This window comes from Dromiciops gliroides, chromosome 1 (assembly GCF_019393635.1).
Source record: "Dromiciops gliroides isolate mDroGli1 chromosome 1, mDroGli1.pri, whole genome shotgun sequence".
Taxonomy (NCBI): Eukaryota; Metazoa; Chordata; class Mammalia; order Microbiotheria; family Microbiotheriidae; genus Dromiciops; species Dromiciops gliroides.
The window spans coordinates 534,448,051-534,462,102 of record NC_057861.1 but is presented as its reverse complement, the minus strand read 5'-3'; the positions used below and the strand labels follow the sequence as shown (position 1 = coordinate 534,462,102).

The following is a 14,052-nucleotide window of genomic DNA, read 5'->3' as shown; positions in this document are numbered from 1 at the left end:
CAAGGGGAGGGAGCACAGGAACACAGATCACAGATTTAAGGCTAGAAGGGATGTTAAAGGATAGAGAATGGAAGCTCCTCGTTTTACAGATGAGGGTCTTGCCCAGAATCACACAGCTATTGAGTGTGAGAAGCAGGACTTGAACTTGGGGCTTCCTGACTGTAAATCCGGCAGTCTATCCGCTCTTCCACACTGGTTCTATAGGAATCCTACCTTTGGGGATAGGGAAGCTCCAACATGACTCCTTCTAGGAGATAGACATAGAATCCATACAAATAAAGCTACCCTTTCTAGGACCTGAGATTTGGCTAGCGCCATGATAGTTTGAGAACTTGTAGACCAGAGCTGGAGGAAAGCAAGACACTATGAGATGCAAGAACCATACAAGACTTTGGGACCCTGGGGAGATTGTGAAGTGAGTCCGAGAAGGGGAGGTCTACTGGGGAGACAACACTGTGTAACAAAAAACGCACTTACCTGGGAATCAGGAGATTTGGGCTCTACTCCATTGAGAAGCCACAGCATCGCTGGCAAAATTATTTTCCTGCACTGGGCCTCAGTTTCCTCCTTTGTAAAACGAAGCTTCTTGAGGCTCCTACTGTCTCTTCTTGGCCTACCATGTTATAACATCTATAGCTCCTCAGCCCCAAATACTACACACTCTCGGCAGTTTTCATTTCACGTGATTACGCTGCCCAAAATACTACCAATTAGAAATCCATCTGGGGGCAGCTAGATGGCGCAGTGGATAGAGCACCGGCCCTGGAGTCAGGAGTACCTGAGTTCAAATATGGCCTCAGACACTTAACCCTTACTAGCTGTGTGACCCTCGGCAAGTCACTTAACCCCAATTGCCTCACTTTAAAAAAAAAAAAAGAAAGATAGCCATCTGGCAGGATTCTGGAAAGATGGAGGTCAGGAAACTTTCGGCCCTCCAAAAAAAAAAAAAAAGGTCAGAACGTCATCTCAGGGAGAAAGTAGAGCAGAGAAAATATACAAAGTAAGTCCAAGTAAAGCAGATGTTCTCCTAAGACATTTTGAGAAGACCCTCAGAAAAGACCTGACCCCTGGGGGCAGAGGTTCCCCCAGAGGGAAGAGCAAACACCTCCAGGCTGACTCTGTAGAATCATCAAGCCCTGGGGGTTGCTGGGTCGAGAGGCAGGCCTAGCCTTAGAAACTTTCTTTCATCTTGAGGACAGTGTAGGGTAGGGGTCTGATGGTTGAGCTGGAGAAGGTTGAAGGACCTTCCACTGTGGAGGGCCGCTAAGCTCAGCTGTGCTCACCAGAGGCCTGCGCTGGGCTGTCCTCGTGGGGTGGGGGTGGGGGTGGGGGTGGGGGAGGAGCTAGCACACACCTGGTGAGTGCAGTAGCAGAGGGGCGGGGACCCTGCTGGCTGTGGGCACTTGGAAGAGAACAGAAGCCCTGGTTTTAGTTCCAAGACAGAGAGGGCAGTTGTAGTTTGCAGCCACCAGAGGGATTGCAGGGAGGAAGATAATTTTCGATAATGTGACTGGGGGCCCTGGCTGTGGCTTAGGAGTGGAGAGGAAAGCCCAATGTTGAGCTCCAGGATAGACCGCAGAAAATAACAGTAAGAAGGAGCTGAGGCATGGGGCATCATTCCTCGTACCTCGGGACTAGAACTTGATTACATTGGGGCGGCTAGATGGCGCAGTGGTAAAGTACCGGCCCTGGATTCAGGAGTACCTGAGTTCAAATCTGGCCTCAGACACTTAACACTTACTAGCTGTGTGACCCTGGGCAAGTCACTTAACCCCCATTGCCCCACACAAAAAAAAAGAACTTGATTACATTAACAGCTGCTAAAAACAAAATAAAACAATAAATAAATAAAAATGAGTAAGTAAAGGAAAAAGAACCCAACTACACACACACACACACACACACACAATGTTTGTCCTCTGTTCTAGAAGAATCCTATGGTATTAGGAAGTGATGTCATGACTTGTAGTGAATTGGATTTAAGTGAAGAAGGACTATACAAGCTCACCAATGTCACTCTCTCCTCCAGTGCCATCTGGGACCTGTGGCAAGATATACATCAGGAGATGGCCCCCATGTTAAAAGCAGCATGGCTTAAGTGACTTGCCTGGAGACACACAGCTAGTGTCTGAGGTGAGATTTGAATGCAGGTCTTCCTGATGTAGTACAATTGATAATGCTCTGGCCTAGAATCAGAAAGTCCTGAGTTCAAATCCAGATTCAGATACTTCCTAGCTGTGTGACCCTGGGCAAGTCACTAAACCCTGTTTACCTCAGTTTTCCTAACCACAGATAGCTACTATGGGGACAGAGAAGATCTGAGTTCATATTCAGAGTAAAATAATGGAGTTTAAAAAGCCACACCTTGGGGCAGCTAGATGGTGCAGTGGATAGAGCACCGGCCCTGGAGTCAGGAGTACCTGAGTTCAAATCCGGCCTCAGACACTTAACACTTACTAGCTGTGTGACCCTGGGCAGGTCACTTAACCCCAATTGCCTCACTAAAAAACAAACAAACAAAAAAAAGCCACATCTTGGGGCAGCTAAGTGGTACAGTGGATAGAACACCCACCCTGGGGTCAGGAGGAGCTGAGTTCAAATCCAGCCTCAGACACTTGACACTTACTAGCTGTGTGACCTTGGGCACGACAGAGAGATCCTAGGAGGAAAACTTACAGGAATATCATAGTTAAATTTCAAAGCTCACAGGTTAAGGAGAAAATCTTGGAAGCAACAGGGAAAAAAAATTAAGTATCATGGACAATAAGAATTACATAAGACCTAGTAGCTACTACATTGAAGGACTGTAGGTCTTGGAATACTATATTTAGTAGAATAAAAGAGCTGGGGTTATGATCAAGGGTAATTTACTCAGCAAACTTAAGTATAATCCTGAATGGAGCGGGAGGGGGGGGGGTTGAAGAGACATTTAATGAAATAAATGACTTTCAGGTTTTTTGTGACAAAACACCAGAACTTAAAGGGAAATTCAAAATATAATATACAGGAGAAATATAAGGTAAATATTAACGACCAATTATAAGGGACTCAATAAAGACAAAGAGCTTACCTAAATGTGAAAGTATTATCAGTACTCTTATGACTGTCATCATTATTTGGTCAGTTTGAAAGAAAGGCTTGGGCTGAGCTCAGTATGATGGAGTGATTCTAAAAAAATAAAACTGTAGGGAGAGATAAAAAGGAGTAATTATCTCATACAAATGAGGAACAAAAGCAAGAACTTATATAGTAGAAGCTAGAAGGAGGGAGGGCAGGTAGTGATGGGACCTTACTGTCATCTGGAATGGGTTAAGGAAGTAACAACATATGTGTATATGTGTGTGTGTGTGTATACATATATACGTATACATAAAATACATTTAAATAAATAAATAATCTAAATTCAGAAAGAAGAGTGCAAGGGGATAGGGTAGGGGGAGAGGAATAAGAGATCAATGTAGTGGGTAGAAGTAAAGCAGAGGGGGCAGCTAGGTGGTGCAGTGGATAAAGCACCAGCCCTGGAGTCAGGAGTACCTGAGTTCAAATCTGGCCTCAGACACTTGATACTTACTAGCTGTGTGACCCTGGGCAAGTCACTTAGCCCCAATTGCCTTACCAAAAAAAAAAAAAAAAGAAGAAGAAGAAGAAGAAGAAGAAGTAAAGCAGAGGAGTGAAGAGGGATAGGGTAAATAGGGTGAGAAGAGTGAGGAAATAAAGGAAGGAGGAAAATACACAAGTAATTGCAGCTTAGAATATGAATGGGATGAATTTACCCATAAAACAGAAACAGCAGATTAAAAATTTGAATTCAAAAATATGTTGCTTTCAGGAAACACTAAAAATGAGAGATACACACAAAGATAAAATAAAGGGTAGGAGTAGAATTTATTATGTAAAAAAAACGGGGGTAGTAATCATGATCTCAGACAAAATTAAATTTAAAATAGATTTAATCAATACAGAAACTACACTATATGTCAGCAATATTATTCAATACTGTTTTAGACCATTTTTTTTTTATGAGGCAATTGGGGTTAAGTGACTTGCCCAGGGTCACACAGCTAGTACGTGTTAAGTGTCTGAGGCTGGATTTGAACTCAGGTCCTCCTGACTCCAGGGCTGGTGCTCTATCCACTGCGCCACCTAGCTGCCCCATGTTTTAGACCATTTATAATAACTAAACAGTATAAAATACTTGAGCACATACCTGCCAAAACAGACACAGGAACTATATGAACATAAACATAAAACACTTTTTATATAAATAAAGTCAGATCTAAATAATTAAAGCAATATTTATTGTTCATGGGTAGGTAAAGCCAATATAATTTTTTAAGTGACAATTTTACTTAATTTGCTGATTCAATGTCATCATGATTAAATTACTAAAAATTATTTACTAAGAAAAAATAATAACAAAGTTCATTTAGAAGAACCAAAGTTCAGGAACTTAAAAAAAAAAAACAGGGAAAAGGATGTAAAGGAAGTAGATTCAGCAGTATCAGACCTTAAACTACATTACAAGGTGAGAGTATTGTTGAAATGTAAAATGGATCATTTCAATTATTTTAAATTAAAATTTTCTTGTATAAATAAAACCTATATAGCCAAGAATAGAATGAATGCAGGAAACTGGGGGAAATTTTTCATAGACAATCTCTCAGATGGGATGGAATTGGGTTGGAATAATGCTATAGTATAGGAAATGATGAGCTGGATGATTTAGAAAACCACAGAAAGACTTGGGCTTATGAAGGAAGATGCTATCCACCTTCAGAAAAACAGATGACAAGTGGGAATAAACATAGTACAGTCTCACATATATACGTATGAGTGTATGTAAGTGTATGTTTATAGATGGGGAGAGGGGAGGGAGAAAATCAAGTAAAAAGCACACAGGAGAGAACAAAAGAAAACCAACAAAGCAGCAAAGAAAAGCTGGGCAGCTTTGAAAACAATGTGCAGCGTTGATTATATAGGTTTTCTTGAAATGGAAATTTATTGTTCTATATTGAATCCTCTCTCTTATATTCTGCTGTGTACACAGTGATAGTTTTTCTTTTCTCATTTTGTATTTAAAATAAATTTTTAAATTTATTTTAAAAATTAAATAAAGGAGCTACCTTTTCTCAAGATGCAAATCTCTGGGTGGGTTAAGGACTTCGAGTCTGCCATATGGATGTTTTTCCCTGCGCTTTGGCATCAGGGCATGTGGACAGGCTGACGTGGGTCTCTTGTGTGCAGAGTTGGCATGGTGGAAGCTTGGTCCTGCCATTTACTACTGAATGACCTTGGGCAAATCAGTTAACCTCTCTGGGCCTATTTCCTCATAGTCAAATGAGGGGGTTGGGCCAAATTAGTATTAAGTTTCTTCCACCTCTAAGTGTGTGATCCTGAGATCACAGAGATCTGGGACTTGAAGTACTGGACGGATGATGGTCTATTGTTTGATTTTACAATCACACAGAGAAAGATGATGGAACAGAAGGCTTCTGGGTGAGATGCTAGTCTAGACCCTCTTAGGGTCTTGGGAACTCTGCTGAGGAATAGTCAGGCAGTCTAGCTTTCGAGTGGCAGCTGAACCTGTGAGAGTGGGTCATCTGCTTACATGAATTGCTGCTGAGTGAAATGAGCAGAACCAAGAGAACATCGTTCACAGAATCAACAACATTGTGGGGGGGCAGCTAGGTGGCGCAGTGGATAAAGCACCGGTCCTGGATTCAGGATTGCCTACATTCAAATCCAGCCTCAGAAACTTGACACACTTACTAGCTGTGTGCCCCTGGGCAAGTCACTTAACCCTCATTGCCCCGAAAAACACAAAAACAAAAACAAAAGCACAAAAACAAAAAATAACATTGTGTGATCAACTGTGATAGACTTAGCTCTTCTCAGCAATGTAATGATCAAAGACAATGCCAAAAGACTTATGGTGGAAAATGCTCTCCATGTTCAGAAAAAGAACTATGGAGTCTGAATGCAGACTGAAGCATACTATGTTCACTTTTGTTGTTGTTTTTTTTGTTATTGTTTTTGTTTATTCTTGTTTTTTTTTTCCGTTTTGTTCTAATTAATGTGGAAATGTTTAACATGATTGTAATGTATAATCTATATCAAATTGCTTACTGGCCTCGGGAGGGTGGGAGAAATATTTGGAACTCAAAAAATATCTTTACATGTGACTCATTTTCCATACCTGTAAAACATTAAAAGTTTGGACAAGGGGCAGCTAGGTGGCACAGTGGATAAAGCACCGGCCCTGAATTCAGGATTGCCTGAGTTCAAATGTGGCCTCAGACACTTGACCCTTATTAGCTGTGTGACTCTGGGCAAGTCACTTAACTCTCATTGCCCCGCTCCCCCCAAAAAATTCAGTGTAAAAGTTTGGACAAGATGGTCTCAAAGTTATCCTCAAGCTAGCTTTAAGTCTATCTTATAAGAGGGAAAGAATTCCAGCCTTGTGCAAAAACACAAAGGAGGAGACTGAATGTCATATTCAGGGAGTAACAAGTAGTATCACTTTATAGTTTGAATATATTTTGTATTGTGTACTTGTTCCCCACCACTAGAATATAAGCTCCCTGATGGTAGGGGCTATTTTATCTGGGTCTTTGTGTTGCCAGTACCTGAAAAATATGCCTGGGACATATTAGGTGTTTAGTGAATGCATGCTGAATGAATTAGATACCTGCCTCAAGAGTAAGAAAAATTCTTCTAAAGCCTAAAAATATCTTTGCTGGCTACATACTCAGATTAATCCCTGCAGCAGAGTGTAGTAGGTGTGTTTTATCTCTACTACTTTGCACAGCTGTTTCGAATCTGCACATCTGTTGAGAATTCAGCAGATTTATCATTGCTAACAATTACCAACAGACAGAAGGAAGGTTCCTGTTTCAAGCCTATGGATTTTTCCACAATAATCTTCAAAGGAATTAACTGATTTTGATTAAAAAAAATCTGACCCCCTACTAAAAGCGTATTGAGACATTCCCTCAATTGGAATAGGGTTTCAGTCTGTTCTCCTAAAACAAAATGGTGGCCAGTATGTTTTCAAGTAGACATGTCTTTGGTCAATTTCAACATATTTCAATGACATATGGTACATAAATAATGGGAGATATGGGGTTGTACTGAATGTGGCAGGTTCCAGAAATACTAATCATGAGATAAAAAAAAAAAACAGATTGCATATGCTGTCAAAATTAAGCAGCATCAGAATTATAGGCTTGTGAATATCATGACCAATCATCCAGCCCATCACCATGTTTCTATTATACTTGTCCATTATATCCTGTCAACCACAAGTCCCCTGGGCCTGCTTCTTTATCTACCAACAACTCTCCATTATCCAAGCTAGTGGAGGGGAGCTTTAACAACAGAAATATGAAATGATGGATTATGCACCTGAGATTTTCTCCATAGCATCTGAATCCCAGAGATGGAGGTCACCTAACCAGAGTTGAAGATGGGAAAAAAGCAGCCTTTGCCTTGTGAATTCAGACTTCTCCTTCCAGCGCTCATCTTCCACTTACCTTGTACCCTCAAGCAACAATGAGTGTATCAGAGAGGCAAACACACTATGAATAGCTGTGGGGGCTTAAGCAGTACTCAGGAAAGAATGTTGTTTCCATAACTCATGTTTGGAGAGTGGTAGCAAATGGTTCTCCATCCCAACTGAGAAGAGGGGGGAAATGGTGAGTGCAGCAAGAGGCTTAAGTTGGACAAAGGGAGAAGACATCTATTCAGTTTCCTAATGGGGTTGAAGTAGCTTGAAGTCTGAGTCCAGGATTCCAAGTATAGATCTATACGATGCTGATAGAGAACTCAGGGGGATGCCACGCTTGCTGCCCCAAGTGGCAGAAGCAAAGGGCCCAGAATACTCTGCAAAGAGCTGTCCTATGAGCATCTGTGAGAGAGAAAAGGTGGGGCCTGGTCAGCTTAGGCATTCCAAACTCTCTGAACATCCACACCACCATGATTTAATTCTTTCTCCAACTGTCTCCCCCTTAGTCCACTGCTCCCCCATAGATTGGGAGTGCTCCCAGGGGCTGTTTCTTCCCTACATGCTCTGGAGAGACCACCTGATTAGTGGATGTTTTGATATTCATTTCTTGTCTGTTCCCAGTAGCTGTATACACCTCCTCCCCCTGTCCTGGTAAGATAGTGGGCTTATGGTAAACATATTAATTAATTACTTGAGCTCTCTTGTGAGGAGCTAGCAGACAGAGCCCCTGTCTCCGCCTCGTTATTGTGCTGGCGAAGAAATCGAGTGTGGCTGACGTCACGACTCATTTTCTCCATGACTGACGATGGCGGCCCAGAGTGCCACACTGTGCATATGAATCAGGCGATGTTCCCCTGGCATCAAATGCCAGGTAATCCATCTTTTGCTTGGACTTTTGTAAATGGCAAAGCTAACTTTCCTTGCTTTGCTGGCTGTATTTCCTAGGAAACCCCATTCTTTATTGGTCAGGGGGCTGGGGGGCTGGGTTGGCCAGAACTGCCCCTTCTGATCCAAACCTCTTTAGTTTACAGTAAGGCTACGAGCCACCTGGGAGTCCGCCCCCTCTCCTTCCTGCCACCTGACTCTGTTGTCCACAACCAAAATGAGTTACACAGCCTTTAACAGTTGGGTGAGACTAGCCCTGGGGAGCAACGAGGAAATTGCTAAATAACCCATGGCAGGAACGGATGCTTGGTAAAAGGAGCAGCAGTGGGCAGACCCTGGGGAAAGTGGTGGGAGGGAATGGCAGGAGCCTGCTATCCTGGGGGTTTTTCTGATCTACTGCATGGAGGCTGCCGACCCTCATTTTCAAAAACAACCCACTCTGGATGCATGGACGGGGGTGGTTCCATACTGCTATTTCGTCCTTGCTTAAGTCCCAGCCTTGAGTCAGGGAAGAAGACGGGTTCCTCCAAGGCTGATGGTTTTATGACTGTCGGGAAGGGGTGGGGGTGGGGAGAGAAAGGCCCAGACTTAGGCAGAGAGGGGGTCCCAGTGGGAGCTGGCCCTCCCACCTGATTCCCTCCCGCAGAATCTGCTGGGCACAGAGGAACTGTGTGTTCTCCTCATGTCACAATGAAATATGGGTTATGAAGAGGCAGCTAGATTAAAAAACAATCTTGGTGTGACAACAGAAGGCACTGTGTCTGTTCGAGTGAGAAACCTGTGGACTGTTCTAGACCCATTGTATGCTTGGCCTTGCTCTCTAGAGCCAGGGCCGGCATGGGGAAAACGGGCGTTTTTTGGAGGGCTGCCATGGTGGGGGGAGGGGGGGGCGCTTCCTCCTGGGTGGGGGAATGCTGCCCTTTTTTTTGTTTTTGTGGGATGAGGGTTAAGTGACTTGCCCAGGGTCATGCAGCTAGTAAGTGTCAAGTGGCTGAGTCTGAATTTGTTCTCAGGTCCTTCTGCATCCAAGGCTGGTGCTTTATCCACTGCGCCACCTAGCTGCCCCCCCAATGCTGCACTTTTTTATGGGATTTACTTCACCTCAGCTCGCTCCCCTTGGGAAGCACTGAGGGCAACCACCTCTGGGAAACAGTGGAGGGAGACTGTTCTGTGCAGGATGGTCTTCATATGCCAGAGTCCATTCAGCCCGGACTGCATCCGGCCTAGTTGAGTCTCAGCTAGTTACAGCAGCTGCCCTTCTCTCCCCCACCTCCTGTCCCTGGGCCTCCCATTAGTTGCTATGCTCCAACTACTGCCTACGGGCAAGGTGAAGCAGGAACCCAAGACAAACAGACACATGCACCTGGACACGATAGGACCTGTAGGACGTGGAACAAAACTTTATTGATATTCAGTGCCAAACAAATGTTTCCTTCTAGGATGACGTTTCCCAGATCACCTTGGGGGGCTGGGGTAGGGGGCGGGGTGGGGACCACAAGGGCAGAGGGTCCTATGGCAGGTGCTCAACCCTTCAACTCTTTACTTCTCCTTCCAAGAATCTGTCTTAAAGGCCAGGCAGATAAAAACTCAAGTGAGCTCTAAGCTTCATCTATAAGGCACATTGAAATGAGAGGAGGAGACCTGGTTAGCCACGGGAACTTAGTCAGCTGAAGGCAATCACTTGCTGGGTCTGCATGAGGTATCTCCTCCACGAGGAGCAGGAAGTAAAGGCCCCAGAGGTCAGCTTCCTGGCGGGGGAATCTGTTCCTGAAGGTGGCTTAACCTTTCAGTGGCTGCTAGTGTGCTTATTCTCCTGCCCGTAATGGGGGGGGGGGTCCCCTGAGGAATGGGCTCATAGATACCATCAATTATCCTGTGGGGCCATTGCCATCTGTTGGGGCCAAGGAAATAACCCAGGAAAGAGGACGGAGGAAGAGAGGAGGCCCTGGAGATAGCTGCATGCACTGCTCTGCAGTAATATCTGGGGAAGCGACAGATGGTGATGTATATATATCAAAAACTGGGGTGACAGGATTAGGTCAAGCCGGACAGGAAAGGATGTTTGGGACATGTGGGGGGCGGGGATGAGACAAATGGAATCTGAAAAAGCAAGGCCACTTGCTCTATCCTTATCCTCTTCAAAATCACTTTGGAAATGGTGGATATTTTAGACCTTTGGAATGGGAACACTGGGAAGGGGGAGCTAGGGGGTAGCAGGCTAAAGCTCTTGTGCCCCCTGGGCTGCTTAAGGCACTGGGATTCCAACAAGGCAGGCTGGCTTAGGTGATCGTCTGGCGGCTGAAGAGGTCCAGAGTCACCGAGCTGAGGAACACGGGGATGCTGTCCTGCTGCAGCAGATGGAGGTCGATGAGCTCGCGGACAGTGTGGGAGAACTCCGTCTCCAGAAGTTGCATCTTGGTCCTTGAGGGGTTAGAGGCCTGCAGGGAAATCAGAAAAGAGGGGAAGGAAAAGCAAGATAGGGAAATCAGAGAGGGGGAGAGAAGATAGGAAAAGAAACGGGAGGAGAAGGGGAGAGGGAAGGGTAGGTGAGGAGGAAAGAGGAGACAAGGACAAAAGATGAAGAGGTCGAGAGAGAAGACAGGTGAGGGGAGGAGAAGGGAAAACAGGTAACGAGAAGAGGCAGAGTTTGGGCATGTGGTAGGGAGGAGGAGGGAAAAGGGGGAGGAGGGAAGGAAGGAATGGAAAGGAGAGGTGAGATATGGGGAAGAGAGCAAGGAGAACAGGTGAAGAGACAGCAAGGAAAAGAGGTAAGAGGAAGGACAAGTGGAGGATGATGGAGAAGAGTTGATGGGGAAAAAGGGAGAAGAGGGAGGGAGAGGATAAGAAAATGCAAACAAAGGAAGAGAGGGGTTGGTGCAGAGGGGAAGACAGGGGAGATGAGAGATGTTAGTATGCTGGTAATGCCTTCCCTTCCTCCCGGTTGTGATGGAACACTGCCCTTCCCTCACCACGGAGTCATCATTTGCGTAGATCACAGCCTAATCAAGGTAGCGGTAACCACTGCCAAGCAGGTGTGCAACGTGGAGTCTAATTGGACCATTATTATTAAACTTCTGCATTTCCAGGATCTCTAAACAATGCCCCCCTGTGTGAACCTCGCCTGTGTAATGAGTTGCCTGGTGGCAGGAAGGGCCTCTAAACGGCCTCAGGGAGGGAAAATGCAGTTTCCAGGGGCTAAAACATTAACAGGTGCCAATCCAGGCAAAGAAACACAAATCTGGGCTGCTCTGGGGAGGCTGCTTTCCTGGGACGCTGGGCTCAGCCAAAGGAAATGAAATTCATTTCAATCCATAGACTGTTGGCACCAGAAGGGACCTTGCCTAACCTCTTCACTCGTCAGAGGACGAAGCTGGGGCCTGGAATGGGAGAGCATCTTGCCCAAGGTCACACAACTGTGGTTGGTGGCTGAGCCAGGATCAGACCTCAGGATTCCTGACCACTAGGCCTCTCCATCCTCCTCTACCCCACACTTAATTAGACGCTTGTTCATTGATAAAACCTAGGACCACTAGTAACTCCACAGATCTGAATGAAGACAACTGCATCCCAGGATGCCCTAGGATGTTCTAGGAAGCCTAAATGCAGACAAGCAGGAGAAGAAGATTAGCTCCACAGCTCCCCCATCTCCAGATGCATGACTGTTTATGTCTTAAGACACAGAAAAGCAAATATTTTCTTCCCTTTCGCAGGAATGAGTCCCAATAAAACTTCCAATCTGCCCCTCCCTCCTCCCCAGTCCCCAGTGCTTCCTCCCTAGATAAAGTCCAAGTTCCACAGCCTGGCCTTCTGGGACCTCTGCTATGTGATCCCGACCCACCTTTCTAGACTTGTTTTGCTTCATATACTATTATACTAGAGACATGCCCTTCTATCCCTTGCCTGCTTAATGCATTCTGGCTATTGTTTGATCCAGCTCTGACAGTAAACTCGCTGAAGGCAGGCACCATACTCAAATGGATCTTATACTTCTTCAGTTTGGATGTTCCTTCCAACAAGGAAGAAACCCATTTATGCCTGATCAGATTGAATGGCTCCTACCCACATCCTCTCATCAGTTCCTCAAAGGTGGTTCAACCACCTCATTGGAAACCTTCCTCATATTCTGACATCATGAGGATGCCGGCAGAGCAGTCAGGCCATCCACCTTGGCATATGACAAGTCCATTTCCCTTATGACACCTTTTACCCTTATGCTTTGAAGTTCCTTATCTGTCCATTGTAGTTTGCTCATATCCACCAATTGTCTCTTCAATGTTCTCTGTGTGATGCTCATTTTTAATTCTTTCCAAACTTTTAGGATCACAGTAATACAACATTACTGGTAAAATAGGTGCATTGAGATGTGTCTTTTCTGAGAGAAGTTTGGGGTCACTAAAGGAACCAGGCAATTTCCTGATCTAGTTCACTCTCCTGGTAAGTTCTGGGTCCAACTCAGTGACTATTTGTATTGTCTATTCCATGTGATCAAGTTGCGCACACACACAGACACAAACACACAGATATACAATTATAAGGACATACAAGGCTGTCAATCCAACTTCTTGTCATAATCTGGGCTACAGCTATTTTTATCCACTTGGTCTTTTTTTGAGTGGTTACTGATTTGTTCCAGGAGGCTCTGAAATGTTCCAAAACTTGATGCAACTAGACTAATGCTATCTGTAAACATGAGTATCTAGGGGATTTCATCTTCCACGGAGAATCCCTCAGGGGCAGCTAGGTGGTGCAGTGGATAAAGCACCAACCCTGGATTCAAGAGGACCTGAGTTCAAATCTGGCCTCAGACTTCACACTAGCTGTGTGATCCTGAGCAAGTCACTTAACCCTCATTGCCCCACCAAAAAAACAAAAACAAAAACACAAAACATTGAGAATCTGTCTTCAACTTAGCCCCTATGCTGCATTTTTTTTTTCCCATCACAGTGGTGAATGTTTATGAAACATGTCTCCTTGAGCTGTTCCTCTTATGGTGTTTGTAACAAGAGAGAACATTATTGACCAAGGTTACCTCTGTTATATTTTTTCAAGGAATACTGAATGATTTTGATGTGTGAAAGTGAGACACTTTGTTGGAAAAGGACCTTCAAGGAAACATTTGGTTCTACCTAAGCAAATGCTCTTTCAGCAATCAGCAGCCAATAAGCACAGTCGAATTTTGTATTCTCTAATCCTTTTAATCAATTTGTGTAACAGTACATTGCTTGCAAAGGTCTGCCTGCTTTTCACTAATACCCACGTTGAGGATGCCTTACTATGTATGTAGATGGTGCTCATGAAGTTTTTGTATACCCACGAAAGGAGGTGGATCTATGACAGTGGGTACTGTTTTATTGGTGGCTTTTGTGGGTGGCATTAATATAGTCTCTTTTCCTCCATACTTTTTGATATTTCTCTCCTTTAGATGCTTTGTGAATTGATCCCTCAACATCCTTACAATTGTGCCACCACCAGCATAGTCTCCTTTTTGTCACTTGATCTAATTCAGATGCTTACCCTATTTTTGGTTTTAGTCCTGTTTTTACCATACTTGGGATTGTGATTTCAGAATCCAAGTATGGTAGCTCTACTATCCTTGATAGTGGAAGCTGTTATAAAAATACTTGCAGATCTTTTCTACTTTTTTCTTGTTTGTAGGCCTCCTT

At 44.4% G+C, this 14,052-nt stretch overlaps 1 protein-coding gene across 1 annotated transcript in view; it reads right to left on the bottom strand.

The window, feature by feature from the left end:
- Positions 1–9,783: 9,783 nt before the first annotated feature.
- Positions 9,784–14,052, bottom strand: part of MAD1L1 (mitotic arrest deficient 1 like 1) — an 899,456-nt gene continuing 895,187 nt past the window's right edge. The window contains exon 21 of the mRNA XM_043978850.1: positions 9,784–10,827. Coding sequence (XP_043834785.1) covers positions 10,669–10,827 — 159 coding nt within the window. The 3' untranslated portion in view covers positions 9,784–10,668. The remainder of the gene's footprint in view (positions 10,828–14,052) is intronic.